The sequence below is a fragment of the Cydia fagiglandana genome, chromosome 10, assembly GCF_963556715.1.
Source record: "Cydia fagiglandana chromosome 10, ilCydFagi1.1, whole genome shotgun sequence".
NCBI lineage: Eukaryota > Metazoa > Arthropoda > Insecta > Lepidoptera > Tortricidae > Cydia > Cydia fagiglandana.
Window position 1 is genome coordinate 11,419,043 of NC_085941.1, and position 23,846 is coordinate 11,442,888.

The following is a 23,846-nucleotide window of genomic DNA, read 5'->3' on the forward strand; positions in this document are numbered from 1 at the left end:
GATAAATGTCAAAAAGTGACAAGTGACACTTTGCAAAAAGTAGGTTTTACGAAAAAAAAAATTAAAAATCAATTTTAAGTGACAAGTTTACCAGTAACATTTATTTTTTATGTACAAATACATTCAAAAAATTGAAAAAACAAAACAATAACAGATATTTTTTGGCGAAATTGACCTTAACTCATATTACATTTTTTGCTTCTTTTGACCTCAGAAATGCGTGGTTAAAATTATTCGGTTTCCTCATGTTACACCGTGTATGTACGCAGAGTTTCTGAACTCTCGTTAAAGTAATATATTCTTTTGTAGTGACAAATAAGATTCACTACTACTACAGTCCCAGGCGATTGCGAGATATTTGGCAATGCCGTTTTATTAGGAATCTGTGTTGAAAGCAATAAAAGAGGCAGCTTAGGATCTCCGTATACATTGTTACGAGTATGGGGACATGGTATGTAAATTCTGTGAGTGCTCTTAGGGTAAATGTGGAGTTTGTTATTTTTATGGCAAATTGACTTTTATCTTTGTTTCATTACGTTTTGCGACTTGACTAAGCCTTAAACCTTTTTATTTTTTCAAATAATGTAACATTATGTGGGTCATGAAACTGATTATGCGAATAAAATATATTAATACAAACTTCAGATGTTTTTTTTAATAAGCAGCGCGAATATTAAGAGGCGATCCTAGAATTGCAAACGTTAAATAGGCTACGGTAGCCACTTACCATTAGGTGGGATGTTTGTTTGTTTGGTATTCTTGTATTATATAGGAGGCAAACGAGCAGACGAATCGCCTGACGGTAAACAACTACCGTTGCCCATGGACATCCGCAACAACAGAGGGATTGAAAATGCTTAATAACACGACTGCCCAAACAAAAAGAGTGTATTGTGTTCAGCGTTCATGTTTGTATGTATTTATATATTTATTTGAGTTTATATATTTTATATTATATATATGTAAACTCCATAACAATAACTAAGAAGTCACGAGGTACAGCACAAGACAACACATTTAAAGTGAGAATTATGGTAACATTCCATTTCTAACCGCAGCTGTACTATCGGTACTGAACGCGTCGCTGGCATTGTCAATTTCCATAGTAAAATTGACAGTAGTGCAGCTGTCGTTGGAAATGGAATGTTACCTTTAGAGTGACATTCCATTTCCAACTGCAGCTGCAATACTGTTCATTTTACTATGGAAATTGACAATGACAGCGACGCGTTTCCATAGTAAAATGAACAGTATTGCAGCTGCAGTTGGAAATGGAATGTCACTCTTACTCGTAGGGTAATCGGGTTTCTGACTGGAGCTGCACTACTAGTGCATTTCCATAGTAAAATGAATGGTAGTGCTGCTGTCGTTGGAAATGACACCTTTAATTTTACTATGGAAATTGACAATAACACCAATACGTTCGTACTAGTAGTGCAGCTGTGGTCAGAAATGGAATATAACCAGTAGAGTAAAGTTGCATCACAGTATTTGTGCTTTATTTATCCTTCTTTTACAAGCTCGAAGACCAACGCAATAACCCTACATACCACAGCGACAACATAAAAAACAGCTGTCACTATTACCTACCTACTTGCACTATGTAAAGTTGATGGTAAAGTTATGTTTACATTTTTCGCCTTATTACAAAGGATAGGTACAAAATAAAAGCACATCTTTGGTGTCCACTGCACTAAGTAGAAAAGAGTCACCTTGTAGGCACGATATGTTAACATCAAATTATTTATTTTTCTACTCGTCGACTATAATTCTTGAATTAAGATTTCTCATACCAAACTTCAATTAGGTATTTTTAATGTATGAGCTCCCAACTCAACTATAATATTCATATCGATACAGTTTAGTCAACTATAATGAAATTGACCAATCACAGCTCGCCGCGATCAAGAGGACGAAGCAAAACCATAGCTCAAATTATTTAATTATTTTAGGTTGTATAGTAGAAACAATTGGTTCATAAGTCAGAAACGCGCATGTGACACCCTTAATATAGCAACATCCATAGACTACGAAGACCACTTAGTGTAGCTTGTTAGTCTCCATAGGCTACGGTGGCCAAAATCGAGAAATCAATTGTCTAAAAATTTAATTTAGCGCGGAGCAAGTACCAGGGCATCATGAGTTACGAGAAGGTGTCGTTGACCAACGCGTCGTGCGCGGTGGCCGGGGCGCGTAGTATGAATAAGGTATCGCGGCTGCTCGCGTACCATCTTAGCTGCATACTTTTGGTTTGGTTTGTTTGTATGATTCTACTAGTTTAAAGTATTATTTTTGTTGACTCGTAGAAAAAGTATTGTATACAATAGTGATATAATCAAGCTTTTCAATCTCGTACCTGACTTAGGCAACTCAGCAAGCTTCGTTGCCTAAACACGGTACTCGACTGAAAAGCTCTCTATTATATCACGATTGTATAAAATACTATTTTAGCTTTGTCGTCTCGACTATAATGTGAGGCTGCAAGTTTGCGCCGTTCTATACGAGTAAACTAACATGCTCCACATGTTGCACTTCAATAGATTTGTGTAAACAGGCACAGATTTGTGTAATGCGCCCATCTACACGAGCGCGAGGTTTTTCGACTATACAGGGTGATTCATGACACGTGAGCAGGACTAATCCTGCACACTTAGTAACTGATAATTCATCGATCACCGTCGTATTTAGGTGAAACAACCACATTTTTTCCTATTTTGTAACTTTTTGGCGAGGGAAAATTTAATTCTCTACAATCATGGTCACCCTACAAGACCTAATTAATAAACATAAAAACATTTGAACCGTAATGACAACATTATGATTACGAAGAAAATAAACTGTCAAACTTGAGTGAGATACGAGTTTTCAAAAGTAACCAGACCGTGATGACATTCAATTTAACACAGAATATCGGTAGTTTAGTATTCTAATTGTAGGGTGACCATGCATGTCGTAAGTAAATTTATAACTTTTTTTTCAACACGGCTAGAAAATTAACGTTAACCTCACTAATACTGATACGAAACAGTTGCTTATAATTTACGAAATGCGCAGTGTTAGTCCTGCTCACGGCTCCTGAATCATCCTGTATTATAACGTTAGCGTACTGAACGCAAATGCCACAATCCGATATTAAGCATAAGAGCCCTGCGCTGCGCGGCTCAGCTTAAAAGATCCATATAAAAAAAAAAGAACGCACATGCTGGTGCTTCGGAAATCATAATCCACTTACATTGATATTTCTCCCTGGCTCATTTTCAACCAGCTGCATTGCGATGTCCTTGCAGTCCTTCCTCACAGTTGGGGGAACTCGACTGTCATCCTCCCAATATCTGGAAGGTGCATGCGCGTACAACGCTGCCGGTGTTGCGTGAGTGATGCGCGCCGTCGTCACTATGCCGCTTGATTTTCCTGTGACACAAGCATTGGGATATCTTAATTGATTTATTTTAATTCTTATCTTTATTTAAAGATCTTTGTTCTTACTTGAGACAGATAGCACAAGCCCCATAAACCTTATTAGGTTTCAGGCTTAACAAAACCCCCCCAACTGGTAGCCGGCCCAATTTGGCAAGATTAACTGAATGCATTCGGAATTTGAACAATTGAGAGTCTAACTACGAGTATGGCCTGAGCGCTCGATGCCGACGGACTCCGGCAAGTAGCTAAGCTACTCTTCGAAAACGCTGCAAACTTTAAAAGATATTTCAACGACGACACTTGCGGTAAAATATATTAAATTTTCCAAATATGTGTATCCATCACTTGACAGCATTTCTGCTGACATCGTAAGCATCTTGCCAAAATCTGAAGACTAGATGTTCAGACATAGGTAAGTGCCTAGCTACATTTTTAAAATACGACTGATTGTCATGGTTTTTAAGCAAAAAGGCTTCTAAAATTGGATTCATTATAATATGTATATGCATATCCGTAGTGTTTTGTCATTCTTAAAAAGTTAGGAACTTAAAATATCCTATTTTATAGTTTTAATCACATAATCAGGCATAATAATATGTGCTTGATAGGCATTTATATACCCAGTAGGCTATAGAGTATGGTAACCTAAAGCAATATGTTTAGGAAACCTTATATTAACAGTCGTCTAGGTTCACAGAAACCACACAACTCCTAATCCAATATCAAAACAAATGACAATTTAGGACAAGTTACTTACAAGGAAAATACTTCTAATAATAGGTAAGATATTCGTAGCTGAGTAAACCTACTATATGTCAACCACTTATCTGAGGCGGTTAGACAAGAAATTGCGTAATAATTTTATAGTAGATGGTAGCTTTATTTTGGGACTTGGGACAACATTTTTACATACCGTAAAACGGGGTGAGTAGGTTTCGCGAGGAGAGTTGGGTTATGAATAGGGTGAGAAGATATGTGAGGGGGGTGAGAAGGGATTTTAAGGCTACTGCTACAAAAATAATGTATTCTAATTTAAAATAGGGCTATAGTAATACGCATAATAAAAAAAAATCGATCCAACAATCTTCCAAAATCACCTTTGTATGAAAAACCCTCTCACCCCAAATACGAGGCACTACGGGGTGAGGTGGGTTTTCCTCTTTATCGTCAAAGTTATGAAATGGAACTACCCAAAATAAAATACAAACGTCCGAACCACTTATTATATACCTACATCATTCAGTTTTCACATGTAAAAATAAAATTTTATCGAGGTTTGAAAGTCAAATTTCACCCAACTCACCCCATTTTACGGTACTTTCCTTTACCACGTTTACCTTCCTACCACGATGTACCTATTATAAAAAATATTATATCTTCATAACTTCTACCTTTTTTAGGGTTCCGTACCCAAAGGGTAAAACGGGACCCTATTACTAAGACTTCGCTGTCCGTCCGTCCGTCCGTCTGTCCGTCTGTCTGTCACCAGGCTGTATCTCACGAACCGTGATAGCTAGACAGTTGAAATTTTCACAGATGATGTATTTCTGTTGCCGCTATAACAACAAATACTAAAAACAGAATAAAATAAAGATTTAAGTGGGGCTCCCATACAGCAAACGTGATTTTTGACCAAAGTTAAGCAACGTCGGGCGTGGTCAGTACTTGGATGGGTGACCGTTTTCTTTTTGCATTTTTTTCCGTTTTTTTTTTTGCTTTATGGTACGGAACCCTTCGTGCGCGAGTCCGACTCGCACTTGCCCGGTTTTTTTTATTGAATCATCGTTATTACATCAGAATAAATTCTATCTTTAACATCAGCGTCTTGGAAAACTTATTTGTTACTGTTAGTAATGTGCATATGTAATCGATTTTCCAACGTCTGTGTTAACTCAGACGTGAAGTGCTAAAGCGCTTCCCAATGTTATTTACATCAATCCTTCAAATAGTAAACTTGCTAAATCATGGGCGGCGGCATAGCTTCTACATTCAAACGTAAAATACAACTTTCTGCCGTATTCGAACTTCAAGATATTCATAAGAGACGACACGTACTAGATCCATTCTAGATACGTTATAGTTTAGATATCAACTGGTTCTCTTTTGCAGCGCAATTCGGGCAACCAATGTACATAACTTTTACGTTAGATAGAGTAAGATATCTATTAGATGTGAATTGGATCTCTAAGTCATATCCTGTGGAAAACGTTCAAGAGTATCTCCAGAATCGCGCGAATGTCAAATTTGACAGGTTAGATCTTAATATGTTTAAGATCTAACCTGTCAACGTTATCGTATCTTGGTGATGTCTAGAAGATATCTAATATGTAGATATCTATTTCAAAATCCCTTTAATTTTGATAAATAGGAACGAAATCCAATATATAGTAGGTAATAAAGTCAAGACATTTCGCTTTAAGATCAAAAGCGCCTATAAGGAAATATTGACAGATTAGTACCTATTAGTACTAATGCCCTGCCAGCTCCTACATATGAATCCCGTACGCAAGCAATTCTCCAGTCTCGCCAATTTATCTTAATATAGGACTACCATAGGTATAAATTAGGTAGCATTGACAGGCTGTAAATCAATTACTTAGCTTTATTAAGCTTTACATGCCAGGTCTAGGCATAGACGTGCTTCGCTTCCAAATGCAAATGAATTGAGGAATGGTTTCTAAAAATAGGAACCAAGTAAAAAGTTAGAAGAAAGCTTTTAATTTAAATTAGAAGAAAGATTTATTTATTTTGACATTTCGACCTTGACCTTTGACATTTGACCTTTTTACGACCTTAATAATATTAAAGATACGTAGCGAAGATGATGGTCTGGGCATATCATAAATATATTCATAACCCATAGCCCACCGTCCACCAAATCGAACCAATCCCTTCGGAAGATATTTTTAGCGTAAAACTGACATTTTATATGTTTTGAAAGCTGATGAGAAAATTGTTAATATGGTATAGATCAAACGCATCAATTAACTAGGAGTTCGCCCCGAACTGAGAACTCGCGGTTAACCAAAAATTATATAGCGATTGACTTTGCTGCACCTACTCAGGTACTCGTATAGTGCGACATAAAATAATAGAAAATAAATGAGGGCGCCACTTTCTACGTAACTGTCACATTTTTGACGTAAAATGCTTACACATGGCAACAATTTAGTATGGACATTTTTGAGTTCCATGTATTTAATTTATTTTCTACTATTTTATGTCGCTCTATAGGCGGGAATGGATCAAAGATCGCGTGGATTTATTGCAAGGTCTGTGGAGAGTAGTATAGTTGGCCAAGCAGATCTTGTCAGTAGAAAAATGTAGGCGCGAAGGGATATCGTTTCATAGAAAATTTGAGTTTCGCGCCTTTTTCTACTGAAAAGATTTGCTTTTTTGCATCAATTTTGAAGCGCCATTTACAAGTTTAGCGTTAAGTAATATAGATGGCGCTATTTTTTCGAATAAAGGGCTTCGTATACGGCTGTCCCTCCCCTGGATTTAAGTCACCAACATAGAGATTAAAATAAACTGTATCTGGGGGCCGATTTTTGAAATTCGACCACTCGATTTCGTGTATTTCGTTAAATGATATCTCCACTACTAGGCGTTTAAATTCTACTAATAGAACTGAAATCGAGTGGTCAATACCACTAGATTCCAAAGTTTGATCGCTCGTATTTCAAAATTTAGCATTTGGCCGTTTTCCACCGATTTTCGTGTGACGAAATCGAACGATCGAATTTCAAAAATCGGCCCCCTGTGCTAAGCCGAAATATTTCCTGTCAAATGTCAAATACTTATATTATGTTTATTCTATTTTATTTTTATCTCGCTAATTATTTCAAAATGGTAAATTTAAAAACGATATTATAAAAGTGTAAGTTGATCACTTTCATTTGATACTAAACTCGACCATGTTTCTTGCAAAAAAATGACCAGAATAGCAGGACCTCTCACAAACAGCTTTTTGGCCTTCTCAGCTTTTCTAGCTCAATAACCCCTTGATCGGGCCTGCTCATAATTTAATGACTAAAATATAATGCCCTCGACTACACGTTTACCCAATTTCATTTAAATTAGAACAAATTTACTTAAGTTATTGAGTATCAAACTATCTTCTGACAGTTCAGCTTAAAAACATCGAAATGCCGGGACGTGCCGCTAGCCAGCCGCGTGTTCAAAGTCGAATGTAAGAACTTCGCTTCGCTTCGCTCGCTCGTTCGATTATAATATGCAGGCCTATTATATGCATCGCTTTATCCACGTGATAAAATGACTGTCACTTTTTAACTTCGCGGAATAGAAAGTAACGGACACCGTTTTGTCACGATGTCACGTAACTCACGTAGACAATCAAAATCATAACCTTCCTTTTGCGTTGCCGTAGTCGGGTAAAAACGACCATCATCTTCATACTGATCTGCTTTATGCGTTTACAAATAATCAGCGAGATGCCCTTGAAGATCATGACAGACGAGTAACTGTTGAAACTCTACCCAGAATATAAGTTTAATTTCGTTCCGCGTCTTCTCTACGAGCTACGCTTCTAAGGGACGTAGCGCAAGCTTGGACGCGCAACTTTTGAATACTGACATCAACGTGAAGATTCAGAATATCTTACAGTAAAGTGTAAAAATACGGGTGCAGTCATCATACTCAAAAATATGTCCCATAGCTCTCATGTCAGCGAATTAAGAACTATGGGACATATTTTTGAGTAAGTGTATGATGCACCCATATTTTTACACTTGACTGTACCATAGGTGGGTGTCACGAACTCTAGGCTTACCAGCGTCATGAGCCCAGTCGATCAGCGAGGTGACCTTTGAGTTGATCGCGGAGGCGCAGCTGTTGAACCTCCCACCAGCATCTAGGCCCAAGGTCTCGTACCGTGCCTTCACACCACATAGAAGAGCCGTGGCGCAAGCAGAAGACTCTCCAGTTTGAGCATCCACGTTGTATGTCTGATCAGAAAGATAAATTTATTAAGCGCTACGAGCGTAGCCGATACGATAACACGCGTTTTTTCACTTTGTAGTGAAAAGCGCCTACAGCAAGTGAATATGTAATTAAACAATACCAAACAAGATAACTCGCCTAGATGGTGGCCCAATAATGTGTAAATAAACAATACCAAACGTTACCGTAAAAGTCTTTAAAACTATCAAAAGTAATCCCATTTTTTAATCACCCCATATTACGGTACTGCTAATTATGAATTAATTAATTGAATACTTTTTATTACAAGTTATTAACAAGGACATATTAAATCAATCGTGGTTAGGTAATCAAAACGAAATGTATCGTAACAACTTAAAGCTAGTTCGTAGAACATAAGTTATCTCAAAGCTTCAATCTCGCAAAGTCATTTAACATCGTGATCGACTTCAGAATTATATAAGCACTTGAGATATAGCCAATAACTATAAAAACAAGTTTATCGATGAAAGTGTTATTGAATCATAAACCCATTGCCGATATTGCTGGGAGGGTCAGGCTGTACCGAAGCGATCAGCAGCGAAAATATTAAACGTTTACTTTTTGCCGTCTGGATATTGTCGGTTGAAGATAATTCATAATTTTTCTATGATGATGACGATGCGTTCAAAAAACCGCAAATGACGAACAGAATAATAATAAACTGTTTTGTTACATAACGTTCGTGACAAGTGAAAATGTTATTATTGCTTCACAACAAAATCTATTTAATATATACGGTGACACCATGCCATTACAATACAATTTTGCGAGATTTTCCGCTTTAGGATTATAGACTGTATTGAGATGGCATGTATTGTGTCACCGTAGCGTCGTAATTCATTACATTAAAATTTCAAACGTTTCTCACTATATCCATCTCTTCCTATTTTATATTTGTATGCCAAATGGCAAAACATAGTGAAACATAAATTATTGTATAACATCTTTATTTGACCTATGCTTACAAATAAATAAATTTTGAATTTGAATTGTGATTTTCAATATAAGTACTTATCGAATCTAAAGAAAATTTGCGAAGAGAAATGCGACCTGCACCTACAAGAGATCAGGGCCCTATTTCACCAACGTGACAGGTCCGACAATTGTCGACATCACTATTAATGACGTCACAGGCCTCCATAGGCTACGGTAACCGCTTACCATCAGACGGGCGGTGTGGTTGTTTGACACCAACATGTTAATTTAAAAAAACTCCACTATATCGCCAGTTAATAAGTACTTATTTTGCGAAGATAATGTCAATTGTCACAAGATATACGACAATTGTCACGAAATTCCGACACAGAACTCATTTGCTGTCAAGAATTACCGAAAGTTCTTTGAAATCTTGTGACAATTGTCATCACTATCATCATACACATCGCAAGAGAAATACCTGTTGTTTGCAGATATAACAATTTTTTTTTTTAAAATACAATGATGGTGACAAACAGGAATACGGCCTACCCCATGGTAAGCGATAACCGTGACGTCATCACGATGCCTGTGACGTCAGCAACAATAAAACTTGTCGAATTGTCGCACCTGTCACGTTGGTGAAATAGGGGCCAGATTTAAACCGGAGATGGTTCGCTCACGCTTTGGTGTCAATAAAATCGAGTTGTATGATATAGTTACAGGCAAACCTTGGCTAAAGCTACAGCTGGAAATGTGTCCCAGGCTAAGTCGGTGTCCTCCCCCGTCTGGCCTCTCCGCTGGCCGCGCAGGATCCTGGCCGCAGTGGCCGTCGTCAGGCTCATGCCATCGCCGACCACCAAGATCACGTTCCTGTCACAAAAGGGAAGGTTATTATCAAATAAAATAATATTTATTAGCAACCAAGGCCTATACTCACATGCCTTATAGACTAACAGATTTACAATAACAATAATCTTAGAACAACAAAAATTGGCGATATAACAGTTTTCTGCTGCGTCATCTGTTCCTACATTATGTGTAGAAGATTTTTTTTATTGATTTCTTCATATGTACTATCTATTAAGTAGGTACATAAATGTAAAAAGGAAAAACGGCACATTAAAAAAAAACACGAATATATCGCATAGCAAGCTGTTTTCAACAAGTACCTATAGGTAACGACATTCTGAGCATTGACTCTCTTTCATTGGGAATGAGGCCAAACCAAAAAAAACCGGGCAAGTGCGAGTCGGACTCGCGCACGAAGGGTTCCGTACCATAATGAAAAAAAATATACAAAAAAAAGCAAAAAAAAAAACGGTCACCCATCCAAGTACTGACCACTCCCGACGTTGCTTAACTTTGGTCGAAAATCACGTTTGTTGTATGGGAGCCCCATTTAAATCTTTATTTTATTCTGTTTTTAGTATTTGTTGTTATAGCGGCAACAGAAATACATCATCTGTGAAAATTTCAACTGTCGAGCTATCACGGTTCGTGAGATACAGCCTGGTGACAGACGGACGGACGGACAGCGAAGTCTTAGTAATAGGGTCCCGTTTTACCCTTTGGGTACGGAACCCTAAAAAATTAAAGAAGATAATATTCCTTAACTTCAATTTATGGCCTCAACTACTTTGCTGAAATTAGATAATTTAATAAAATTTCCTTTCCTTTTCATCACACTGAACACTGCCAAAAGCGTATGGGGAGTGAATAAATAACCTGAAGTATGATTAAAATTAAAAGAAAAAAAAATATATTTTCCTCATTCGACCAAAGATCTGTGCGCTGTGATAAAAAGTAGTTCAATGATATTTTGGCAGACGCCGCGCTTCTAGCTGGGGTGCGGGTCGGAGCGAAATGACAAGAAAACGCAAGCACGTTCAGTCGAGGCGGATGGGGCGTGCTTGATTGATTGTCTGGGCGATTAACGCACTTCTGAACAGCCGTGGCCAGGCGTGTCTCACTCCGCGATTTCGTCGCTTTGCTACAGGTAGCTAAAAGTACTTCCGTTGAACTTATGGCAAACCCCAATTTTGGGGTTTGCCAGCATAAGCCGCATGTGGCGCTGTCGCCACCTAGCGGCCATATCGTAACAGACGAGTTTTGTTAGAGAGTGAGTCTTCTGTACCTAGTACTATTATTTATTCTGTGCCGTGGCCAATTTTAAATTATAAAAATACTTATAGGTAAGTATATGGGCATTCTATTTTTACGTTTAAAGTTTAATGATTTTAAAGTTTTTACGTTTTTAAAACACACACAAGTAGTGTGTCTCCTCATCTGTGCGTTAAGTTGAGATTCAGACTTGCTGTGTTGACTGTTATTTGCCTAAAGTAGGTATAATTTGATCTTTTTTGTACTGTTTTTTTTTAATAACTTGTTTTTGAATAATAACTACCCTTTTTGATCAACACAACGTTGGCTTGTGGATTATGAACCACACCTTATTTTCACTTTAACTCCAAAATATGAGTCTTTGTAATTAAGATAGAATTGTGATCTTATTAAACTAAGACTTCCAACTTTACAAGTATGTAACTTAAATTGATCCGCAATAACTAACAGAGCAAACATTAGTTTTACCATATTAGTTAACGATAAACAAGCGATAATAAAATTCCAAAAGATACTATAAATTACTGTAATTAGATATCCAATTAGGGAAATGAGTACAAACTAAACATCAAAATAATTATGCATAATTTATGTACTGAATAGATTGTATTCGTGGTTATAATTAGGATTGTTTACTGTTTGTTGTTAGCATGAAAATCTATCCGTAAACATAGCAATAAAAGCCTTATGTTTCAGTAAACTCGTATTACGATTGAAATTGTAACATGCAGGTGCTATCGTTTAGTAAGGGACGCAAGTGAATGCTGAAATGCCGGGCGACAGAGAGGTGTGGAAAAGAAAGACATGCTGCGCCGACCCCAGTCAATGAGACAAGGGCAAGATAATGATGATGAAGGCATAATTTGGTCATTAACTAGGGGAAGCTTTTAAATACGGTAAGAGAAACAACCTAATCGGGTGTATTGAGGGACTCCCTTTGTTTAACATAAAGTTTTAAGTCATAATGTATTGTTTGTCATATTATCATTAGTCCTAAAACTGAAACCGTTAACTTTTCAGGAAATTATGACGCAAACAAATTATGACTAACGAAAGTGCGGACAAACAATACATTATGACTTATTTAATTTTTATTGGTAAACAATAGAGACCAGCACTGAGGTCACAATTTGCATTTTGCGAAGTAAGTACATTAAAGTATCTTTTTACATAGGATTTATTCGTTGCTTAACACATAAAACATGTTGTAAATATCTATAAAAGTAGTTATAGAATTTGTGTAGGTTCTATTTCAGTTTTGGTACAATGTGAAGATTAATTAGTGAAATACTATAATATCTTTACTATCAGAATGTGTAGGTTCATATTGATTCCACGAATTCGGCAAAAATCCATATGTATATGCAATTAAATTTAATATAAATTTGCTTACTTATAATTTATCTGTATGTGTGAAATACCATAAGTTTGATGTAAAATTATAGGTTTGAATTTGGCTTCCTGATGTTTGCCCTTATCCTTGATGGGATTTATCTGGTTTACAAGTTGTTATTTTACTCCTCGTGATGATAACTACCCAATACATTAATTGATACCCGAGTAAGCGGAAGAGTACAAGTTCTAACCACGAGTGTAGAGGGTTGTTTGAAAAGTGGAATATTGACAGTTGCGAGGGTTTAAAGGTACGAGGGTTAAACAAACTTTGCTCTCTAGTGAAACAGAACGATTTTCACCACACCAATGCGAGGAAAATACTAACTGTAAAACTTTAGAAATCAAAATCAACGCTTTTAAATATTTATCATTCAAAATCATTACCACAGAATAAATAATAGTACTAGGTACCTACAGAAGACTCACTCTCTAACAAAGCGCGTCTGTTACGATCAGGAAAGATATGGCCGCTAGGTGGCGACAGCGCCACACGCGGCTTATGGCTAGCCACCAAAATTGGTGTGGAACGGATTAACTTTTGGCTACCTGTAGCAAAGCGATGATATCGCGGAGTGAGCCACGCCTGTTGTTACCAAAAAAGTCATTTCCACCAGCCAGCTTGAGGTAACAACTCAATGATTGCATGAAGTTATTTTGCCACTTTTGTGTATAAAGCAGTGAAAGTTGGAAGCAGTGGTGGCCGAGTAGATATGACGCCCGACTTTCAATCCGGAGGTCGCGGGTTCAAATCCCGGCTCGTACCAATGAGTTTTTCGGAACTTATGTAGGTACGAAATATCATTTGATATTTACCACTAGCTTTTCGGCGAAGGAAAACATCGTGAGGAAACCTGCATACATCTGCGAAGAAATTCAAAGGTGTATGTGAAGTCCCCAATTCGTATTCGTCAAGTCCGCATTGCGCTAGCGTGGGGACTATAGCCCAAGCCCTCTCGCGCTTGAGAGGAGGCCTGTGCTCAGCAGTGGGACGTATATAGGCTGAAATGATGATGATGATGATGTGTATAAATGTGTCAGTTTTTGAATAATAAACAAAGAGATTAGAAACTGGTGTAGTGAAAATAGTTTTACAAGATAAAACTACACTTACTTGGCTACAGGTTTCTTGTCAGAAGCGTACTGCAGCCGTTTCTGCAGCGTTTCTTGCGCCTGCGTGTACCAGTAATGGCGATCTGGAGCAGAACAAATTATTAAAGAACGACAGTTGAACTATGTTTGATTCCAAGGAACAAAGGCTTACTAACGACTTGCCGAGTATAGTTTAAATGGAAAAAGAACTTTGAAAGAATGCGAGTTTCCATTTTGTTCAGGCTGAAAACCTAAAATTATATTTTTTTATGAATACCTAGGTACAAAAGACAATAATTATTTTAACTTGCTTATATGAACGATGATACTTTTTGTACGTATTACATTACTTTTTAATTAACTCAATTTACTAATTAAGCTCAGTGAAGACAACAATTTATAAAGATACTTGACTACTTGTTTATTTCGCTTTATCGCCCGATGGGTAAGGTACCGTCTCCGTTATTACCTAAGATATTATCATTCCCGGCTAATGGAATTCTATCAAAAAACAATCAGAGAAAACATTTGTGCTGTTTCACAATAAAAAATGTGATCAAGATTGAAATGCTTAGTTTCTTTATTTTGTTTCTTAAATTTTGTCAAGTCAGTGACGTTATTCTAAAAATGTTAACGCATTTAATTGGGCACTTACTTAACTTTAGCATATGAATTTGAAATCTATAATTCCTATTGATTGGTTTGAAATAAACGTAGAAATATTAAAAATGAAATAAACCAATTTTTTGCGATTGTAATCATAATGATGAAAGTGGAATCCATATTAATTTAATGTTTCCTTTTTAAAAAAGATCAATGCCTCACGTTATCGAGACGAATCGTGTAGGTATTATACATCTCAGATAAATAGGTTAAGTACCGTATTTAGAAAAGCGCGCGCAGTAATAGATACTTATATATGTATTTGGCACTTGACACAGGCTATTTGGGTATAAATCGAGGGCATGCATTTGCGAACATGCCAAATCTTTATGAAAACCGACATCTGTTTCCTTACACGAGAAATGAAACTTCATAAGAATAAAATGTTAGAACAATCCTTTCTATTTTACGCTCTTCTGGTATTACACCTGTAATCTAGTTTCGTCTTATAATTTTCAATACAGTATTTCATTACTTCTTTCTTCGAAACACTAAAAACTTAAGTCAATTACAACTGACAATTCCGATCGATTGTTCACAACCCCAAGTTTCATGATATTGACTATTCATAAGTATCTGTGTATATTTATATACGAAGACTATCACCTTATAATACAGTTGCCATGAGAAAACAACCAGAAGTAAATACTTACCATAAGGCTCGTTTGCCTCCGTCTTGAGGGGTGCCGGTGAGAGTATACCGGTACTTATCGTGGACATCATAAACACGACGCAGTACCAAGTACTCATGATTCCGCAGCTGCATCGGTACTAGTCTAGACGACTTCTTGAATGAATCCCAGAAATTTCGCTCATCCTTTGCGCAGAGCAATCTTGTTCCAGTCACATCTCGTAATCTGCAACAAGAAATACTTAAGCTTATGTCCTCCGTTAATGGGCCAGTTTGTTTGTGTCGTAAAGTGTAAATTTACAGCTGAATATAGAGTATACTTATAGAGTAAATAATGCAAGCACAATGGTGCACTTAGGTTTTGAAATATGAGAGTTTTGTAGCGTTAAAAGTAAAATATGCGTAGTACTTAATAGTGTGGCTCAACGAAAGTCCGTTTTATTTGCACCAAAACAGAGTAATTTGTTTTATAATGTAACAATTTTAATCACATATCCTCAAAAGATGTTATTTCATACTGCTTGATCAAAAAAAGATGATGATATTACGATAAGATTTTTAGATGATGATATTTTTGAAGAGGTGTGTATGTAATACAAAAATAAGCAGCAATTTTGTGTATACATTAGAAAGAACCGCACCTACAATCTACATGCCTACCTATTCCTTACAGTATAATCTTTTAAATACGATGCCCATTTCGAATGCGGATTTGGTTAAGTTACGGTGGTACCTACTTCTTTCACATTAAAATTTACATTTATTCACTGACTTGCTTTCTAAAATATAATTTTTAATATTTCCATTATATGTATGGGTACCTAAGAATGCAAATTTATATTATTAGAAGCAACTTTTATTTTAATTTAGGATTTTCATTGTTCTAAGGGGTTGAAGCAAGCTGTGTTCCGTTCCAGAGGAGAGAGAGTTCATTAATGAATTGAAATGAAATTTGGAGGCGGTCCCAACGTCCGTTTGAACTTAATTGGAGAGTATATTATGTTATTTGCGAGTAAAAAATTATATGATTTTAAATAGTTTTCCAAGTTATTAGTTATTAGAAGATTTCCAAGTCTTCCCTACAGATATTCACTATGACTGATCGTGCGCTGCCTTGGGCCAACAGTTTTCTACAATTTATCTACTTAAAGGACGACTTACCTTAGACCGGGCCGTGTCCGGGCCGGAACTTCCGGCGCTTACTTTTCTATGACGTGACAGGCGATCACGTGATGCTTTTAATAGAAAACGATGCGCCGGAAGCTCCGGGTCGGACACGGCCCGGTCTAACGTGAGTCATCTTTAAATCAGATTACCGGCATGCCGGTCGCTTTAAACTTTAAACTCTGCAATTATGTAATAAAAAGCATCATACAATAAGGTGTGTTTCATTTAAATATTGACTTTATTTCCTGTCAACCTCCTAAGTCTTAGAGTCATGTTTGCAGTTTTTAATTTGGAATCTTCTTTTATTCCATTATAGTTCAAAATTTAATTTGATTTTATCCTTTTAAAAGATAAAACCATCTGTCAATCACAAATAACTAATAACTGTAAATTTTTGCTATCGCAGGTATTTGCAATGGCTGTCATAACTTGATGTACCTAGCAATGTATTTCAATTCTTACAATACGGGTTTTTTCATCCGTTCACGAATAAAATATTGTGGTATCGGAAACGCACACTAGAGGAGGATTTTATTGAGTTGTGAATTACTATACGTAGTCTTTTAAAATTTTCGTATTTTGACGGATTTCAGTATGTTTTCTACACAGCACTGTACATATTTGTTTTAGAACTTGGGTGTTTTCTGGGGCCGAATTCGGCATGTAAAACAGTCAGATTTCGCATCCCCGTCAAATAGTTGATTTTATTGCATGTTGATTCAATCAACTCTGTGGATAATATCATTTGGTACAACCATAACTCAACTCTGAACTTGTGGTGGTTCGGTTTGGTTTGGTCACAGACAAAACATCCTCCAGACTGTGCATAGTCCCACTACCCCCTCTGCCACGCATACGGTAATTTTACTCCATGTTCGTGTCGAAAGTGTCTTTGTGTGACGTCCGTGTCTTTGAACGGACTAATCACGGCACGGGACTTCGCTCACCTCGTCCCGCGCACCCCCGCATTTTTGGCATCATCGGTTGCATGAAATAATTGCTCTAAACTCGGTCTAGAGGATTCCTAGTCTATGGGTTTGGTTGTCACCTAAATGTAGATTGCTAATGTCAAATTTGACATTGAACGTATTTGAGAACTTATGATTTTTCCCATACCTACCGACGGGAGATCAACACGATACGTCAAACTTCGCTTCTCGAATAGTCGTCCTAGTCTTATGTAACAAGTTTGCTAACTTTGTTAAGTTACTTGTAACTGTAATACCTACGTAGATAATAGTTGTTGAATTATGTTGCGGTTTACTTACATAATATTGTTTGTTGAGTACGAGTAACTTTCATAATTCACAATGTTTTTCGAAGCAGGCTCAGAATGAAGTTACTGTAGGTACCTATACCAAGTTTCCGAAGCGCTGATTGCGGTCAAAGGATCTTGAAATTATTGTGTTTATCGCTATTGAACAATTGTACACTTTGTGGTGCTGTATTATATCGACACAAATGAGGTAGGTAAATAGCTTGTTTAAAGTTAGCTTTAGAAGGCTGCGAACTGCGAATGGAAATCAGTTAAGGTGCAGGGGGCAATTTAAACTGCGGGATAATTTAAACTAATCGAAATATCTTCCATGTTTTACATTATTAACTAGGGTCACACACAACACATCTTTTTCGCTATCTGGACCTATATGGCACTCTAGTTAATAATGTAAAATATGGAAGATATTTCGATTAATTTAAACTATCCCGCAGTCTAAATTGCCCCCCCCCCTCCCTCCTGCACCTTAATAGACTTATAAACAATTGGTATTAGGTCTCTTGTAGGTAATTTCGTTTGTAAAACAAAAGCTATATCCACATTAATTTTCGAGTCAAACGAGGCCTTTTTGTTAATTTTAACGAACCCCAATCGTACTCAATAAAGGAATTTAGTAACGTATTACTACCTGAATACGTGTATTTATTGAGTTAAATTTAGTTCAACAATATCAATAACACTATATCATTCAAATAAAGTCATTATCATAAACAAAGGGAATCATATAACTCATTATTTTGTGTTTCCTTTTGTAGTATCGCGTTATTCACCATACATTAAAAGCAATAATTTATCAACATGGTAATTTAATCACATAATTACATGTGAGCAAATGTGTATAAAATTGCAATTCGTCACCATTACTTCAAGCGCGGCGGCACATTATTAGCGATTAAGGTTATTTCCACTTTTCAAACTTCGCCGAGAATATTAAAATAAAGAAAAAAACAAATAGGACTGTATTGCTTGGTCTCACGCGATGTCATGTAACGGTCTAGTTCCATAAGCATTAGTAGTAAATGGGTTAAAATTGAACAATCACGATAAAACAAAACTGGTTAAGGTGCCGTTAGAGCCCAGAATTATACAGGATGGCTAAAAATTGGGTCCATATTGGGTCGCATAATAATTGATTGTCCTAATGTAATGTTACGCATAAAACTCATTTCGCATAATTGTTATTGTGCTGGAAATATTAACATTTCTGAAAAATTATAACACTAACCTAAAGCAAAATATTATCGAAAATACTTTCTGTTTCAGCTGGAGAAAAAATATGCGAAAAGAGATATATGTGTAACATTATATTATGACAATCAATTATTATGCGACGAGATAGGATCCCCTAAAAATTATTACATTTCTGTTGCTAGGGAGGTTTTGGGATTATACTGAGCAACTTTTACTATGGGAACAACCCCGACATACGAAAAAAATTTTGGCTGTTTCATACATTTTGGTTGGTCGGTTTTCTATGTGAGGGTAGATTTTTTTTTCGTGATTTCAGGGTTGGTCCTATAGTAAAAGTTGCTCAGTATATCCCAAAACCTCCCTGGCAACGGGAATGTAGTTATTTTTTAGCCACCGTGTATATCTCAATATGGTAGAATTTGGTTTATAATCTTTCTCATGATCCACTAGAAGCTCGGCAGAATTTCAAGCTTTAACTAGGTATCTACTTAAATACTTACTACAACTATTACTAGGTATATAAATAAATGACAAAAAATATGATAACATTTATAAGACAGGATTTTCACTTTCATATTTGGCAGGTCTAGTTTTTGGTCAGCAAAATCTAAGAGAGCGTCGACGTGGTAGATATTTGTGTCTAAATTAAGTATATACCTATGTCCCTAGTTCTCTGCGTACAGTTTATTATAAGTATTTTGACAAGAAGTATCAGGTAAGTAAGTAAGTATCAGGAACCTCACAATATGAACGTACTTATACTTGCAATGAATAATAACGATTCAGAAGATAAAATCCCTTGCGACTTCTGCTTCCTAAATCTGTCTGTGTTTCATAAACGCAAATCTGTCTGCCTAAATGTTTATGCAAATCCATTCACAGTGTCATCTTTTATCCATTAGAACTATCTGTTACGGAAACAGCAGTGGTATCGCTAATACTTACCATAACATAAACTATCAGGATAGAGGTCAAACGGTTTTTCTATTCGATAGACAGTATAGATGTAGTGCATGATTGTTTTTCATCGTATTTTCTCAGAAACTTTCGTATTTGACATGCTACTCCAGTCAACCTCAGTACTTTTTGTACCGAGAGTACCAAGACTGAAATAGCAAGACACGTTCATACCTTTCAGTAAAAAAACGTTTGGGAAAATATCAAATTATTTTATCTATAATAAATATTTTTGTTTAATAAAAATATTTAAAATGATTAAAAATTTTTTTTTAAATATTTTAATTTATGTTTTTAAGTATTAGTGTGACTTACTTACTGTATATATTATAAAAGTATAAACTGAAATAGATGTCATACGAGTATATCTATTAAAGAAAAAGGATTTGTTAGATGTATTTTCCGATATTTTTTTTTTCTTGTATAATAAATTCCGATCGTCTTTTTTCCCCGTATAAAAATTTCCGCACGCCTTTTTTCCCTATAGATATATTTCCTGGTATATTTTTTTTCTTGTATATATAAATCTGAACGCCTTCTTTCCGTATAGACATATTTTCCGATAGATTTATTTTCTTATACACAAATATCTGAACGCCTTCTTTCCCTGTATTTTTTTAACATAATGCAATATTTTATAGTCCTTAATTTTACTAGGGGACAAATTCCCGGCTGTCTTTTTTCCTGATCAGAAATTTTAAAATAGATATGATTCTTGATAGAAAATTATATAATATGTATTCGCATGTTCGCAATTTTGCCCGTTTACGTTACTACCTACTTACACTACAACATAAAAGTTGATACAGATGTAGTGCATAATTACTTTCCATCGTGTTTTATCGAAAAAGTTCGTATTTAGCGTGCTGTTTCAGTCAGCGTCCAAAGGCCCTGTTTCTAGAAAGCTTGTTAGTAAGTAGGTACCTAATATTACTTGCGGTAGTCTCTTTTCTATTCATATTGTTTGAAAGGGACTTTCACAAGGTACTAGTTACAACTTTTCGAGAAACGGCCCTAGTACCCGACAAACGAACGAAACGAAACGGTTTGACATTTGACACTGAATAATAAAATTCCATATTAATGGATATGAAAATGTCACTCATTTAAAACAATAATTGATTGACACTTCGGGTGCCGTCGTATTCCGATTGAAATCAAATCAGAGTTTTACCGATGTTGTGACGGATTTTATTGACTTTTATAGTAAAGGCACAGGCATTAGAGTTAGGTATAAAGAATAAGATTAGGTACAGTCAAGTTCATAAATGTGTACTTTTTAGGTTTTAATCGTGTGCTGGCACGTTAAATGTTTAAATAATAGAATATCCCCCATATATTAAAAACATGAATGTCAGATGTGAAAGTGGAGCTAAGTTAGTAGGTTGACGGTAGGACGATCCCCCCCCACTCTACAGTACACTTTAGTGCCTTGTCTATTTTAACGTCTTTATTGTCTATTAAACTCGACTGTACACACGGCCACACTCCTATATGACCATTAAAGACGGAACTGAGAAACTGTAAAAAGAGATGAATATAGATTTTACATATTAATGTCACGTGCACAGACACAGACAGTTTTTGACAGTTTGTCTTCAATGGTCACTCAGCTCTGTGGTCGTCTGTACAATAGGTGTAAAACCAAAGTAGAATAAGGCCCCTGATTAGGTTATTTTATTAATCTACTAGGTTAGGTTTTTTTGTACCTACATAAAAAAAAAATGCTTACACTTCGGTAATACATTGTTTGAAGTTCTCTGAACTTTGTAATACATACATGATAATCCTGTAAAAAGTTAGTAAAAATCGACGGCGATATTTTTTAAGCATTTATTCTAAATCCAATTTTGAATTAAACATCATATACACCGTGCCCGTCAATAACCCGAAAGATTCATAACAAGCATTCCTGAGGTCAAAAGAAAGGAAAAAACATTATATGACTTTAGGTCAAATTCGCCTGAGTTCCGGAGTTAATGCCAATTAAAAAAAAACATAAAAATTATTGTAACTCAATGAAATATGCCCGTACAAAGACGATTTTACCACTGTGGCGCCTAGTCTAACGATAATAAGTGGTTAGAATCTTTCGGGTTATTAACGGGCACAGTGTATAAAATAGATAAACAATAGAGAGAAGCATTTCACGCATATCTCACACAATATTATTAAAATGATACTTATTGTCAACAAAAAAAGCTTAATCTAGACACACGGCACCGCGGCAATGTGACCGGACAAGTTTGAAAAATAAGCTGCTTGTAATTAATGTTTAAACTTAAGGAAAGTCAGTATTTTAAGTATGACAACTTATCTATGCACCTATCTAAGGTTATGTCACCAACTAACATAGCATTAACAATTCTTTGAATTTTCTTGTCAATTTCGATATATTTTCGAGCCCTCTTGCGATACACGTCATGGTTTAATTCGTGTTGACTAAATTTAAAGTCTTGCGAAATTGCTTCTTCTTTAAGTGTCCATATGAAATGTAATAAATTTAAATCATTTCTTATCGTTTTGTTTAGTTTACTATGCCACCCTTCGACGACATTAGTCGTGCGGTGGCGGTGGTTGTAGCATGACAGTAAATCTATATTTTTAAACGTGAACCACTGACCCTCTAAATATTCATTAAAAGTTCCAATATTGTTGATGGCCGGTGCTTTCGCCTGTAAACCGAACCAACCTTCCATAATTTTCGAATTAGGTAGGTGAGCTAACTGAACACATTTTCTGACGTAAATGCAGCCGTCCCGACTGTTGCAAATACCGAATTCGCCTGCATTTGTCCATACTGCCTTGGAGAAATGAAAATAGCAACCAGTTATTTTCGTTGAAGGAAATACAATTTGCAGGGCATTCTTGGCAGCTAATTCGAAGTCCACTTTAACATTTTTTGGATTGAAGTTAGGCACAAGTTCTTTAATTGATTGAAACATCATTTCATAGGTTCGCTGCTTTTTGTTAGGCAGTAATACGAAAAAAAATGGTACCATTTTTGTGAACTCCAAGTCGCTCCCGATGTCTCCGTGAACTGTGTATAATTGAACATAGGGTTTCGGGGTAATTTTGAACGTCCCATCCATGAAGAAATTTTCTATATTTTTTAAATTGTTTTGGGAGTCAGGTGTTATAAAAATCAGTATGCCGCCTTTATTTGTGCATAAAAAGTCTTTGGCTAACTCTTCTGGTAGCTGTACGTCGTCACAAGATTGTACATTAACTTTGGCCCATTGGGCACGCCGGTGTTTGTAAAGACAGTCTCTATTTTGATAAAAAGATGGTAATTTGTCAGCGTAGGGCTCGGACATATACTTTGCCATTTCTTCTTTCCAAATTTGTGGTATTGGTCGGTAATCAGTGGAAACTTTTTTTTTAAAATCTATGAGACTTTGTTCAATGTCGATACTTTCGAAGTCGGGAACACAACTATGGTAGGTTTCTCTTATTATTTTTGAATGATTGCCGTCCAATACCACCGAACCTTTACAAATACTTCTAGCACACGTCCAGACCGATGTACCACTTTTGTTACACCTTTTATGATGGTATCTATAGCCACCACGAATCACAATTTCGCCGCCGTGACTACTCTCAATAAACTTCAACTGAACATTTACTTCACTGGGGCCAGCAGGCTCCATTTTCACAATTTGTTCGTACTTACAAAATTAAATTCAAGGCGAAGATAATGAAGTAACAATAAATGACAATTACAAAGTCAAAGACAAACATGTAATAAACTAAATAGACAGAAAGTTATCTACACGTATAAACTGTATAGAGGATTAATAGGCGTACTTCTGTCAAGTGCCTAACTAAGTACAACGTTTCACTCGTTTGATTTGATTACTGATTGGTAAAATTCCTTTAAAGATAACTAACCATGATACACAAAATATTCCACACAAGATTGCAAACAGGGTCCAAGCAAATAAGAAGTTTTGCCCCTAGTAAAATGAATGACCATGAAATTTTTCGTTAAACAACAAAAATACAGGGAAAGAAGGCGTTCAGATATTTGTGTAT

At 36.1% G+C, this 23,846-nt stretch overlaps 1 protein-coding gene across 2 annotated transcripts in view; it reads right to left on the reverse strand.

Moving 5' to 3' along the window:
* The window catches only part of LOC134667871 (alkaline phosphatase-like), a 136,650-nt gene that overhangs the window by 38,666 nt on the left and 74,138 nt on the right, over window positions 1-23,846 (reverse strand). Inside the window, exons 3-7 of one of the 2 annotated variants that reach the window (XM_063525264.1) lie at window positions 15,243-15,446; window positions 13,949-14,030; window positions 10,050-10,191; window positions 8,213-8,387; window positions 3,233-3,411 (exon numbers count right to left, since the gene is read on the reverse strand). In XM_063525264.1, the coding sequence (XP_063381334.1) occupies window positions 3,233-3,411; window positions 8,213-8,387; window positions 10,050-10,191; window positions 13,949-14,030; window positions 15,243-15,339 (675 nt within the window). In that variant the 5' untranslated portion in view covers window positions 15,340-15,446. Of the gene's footprint in view, window positions 1-3,232; window positions 3,412-8,212; window positions 8,388-10,049; window positions 10,192-13,948; window positions 14,031-15,242; window positions 15,487-23,846 lie in introns of those variants that run through there. The other variant, XM_063525265.1, reaches the window with a different exon arrangement.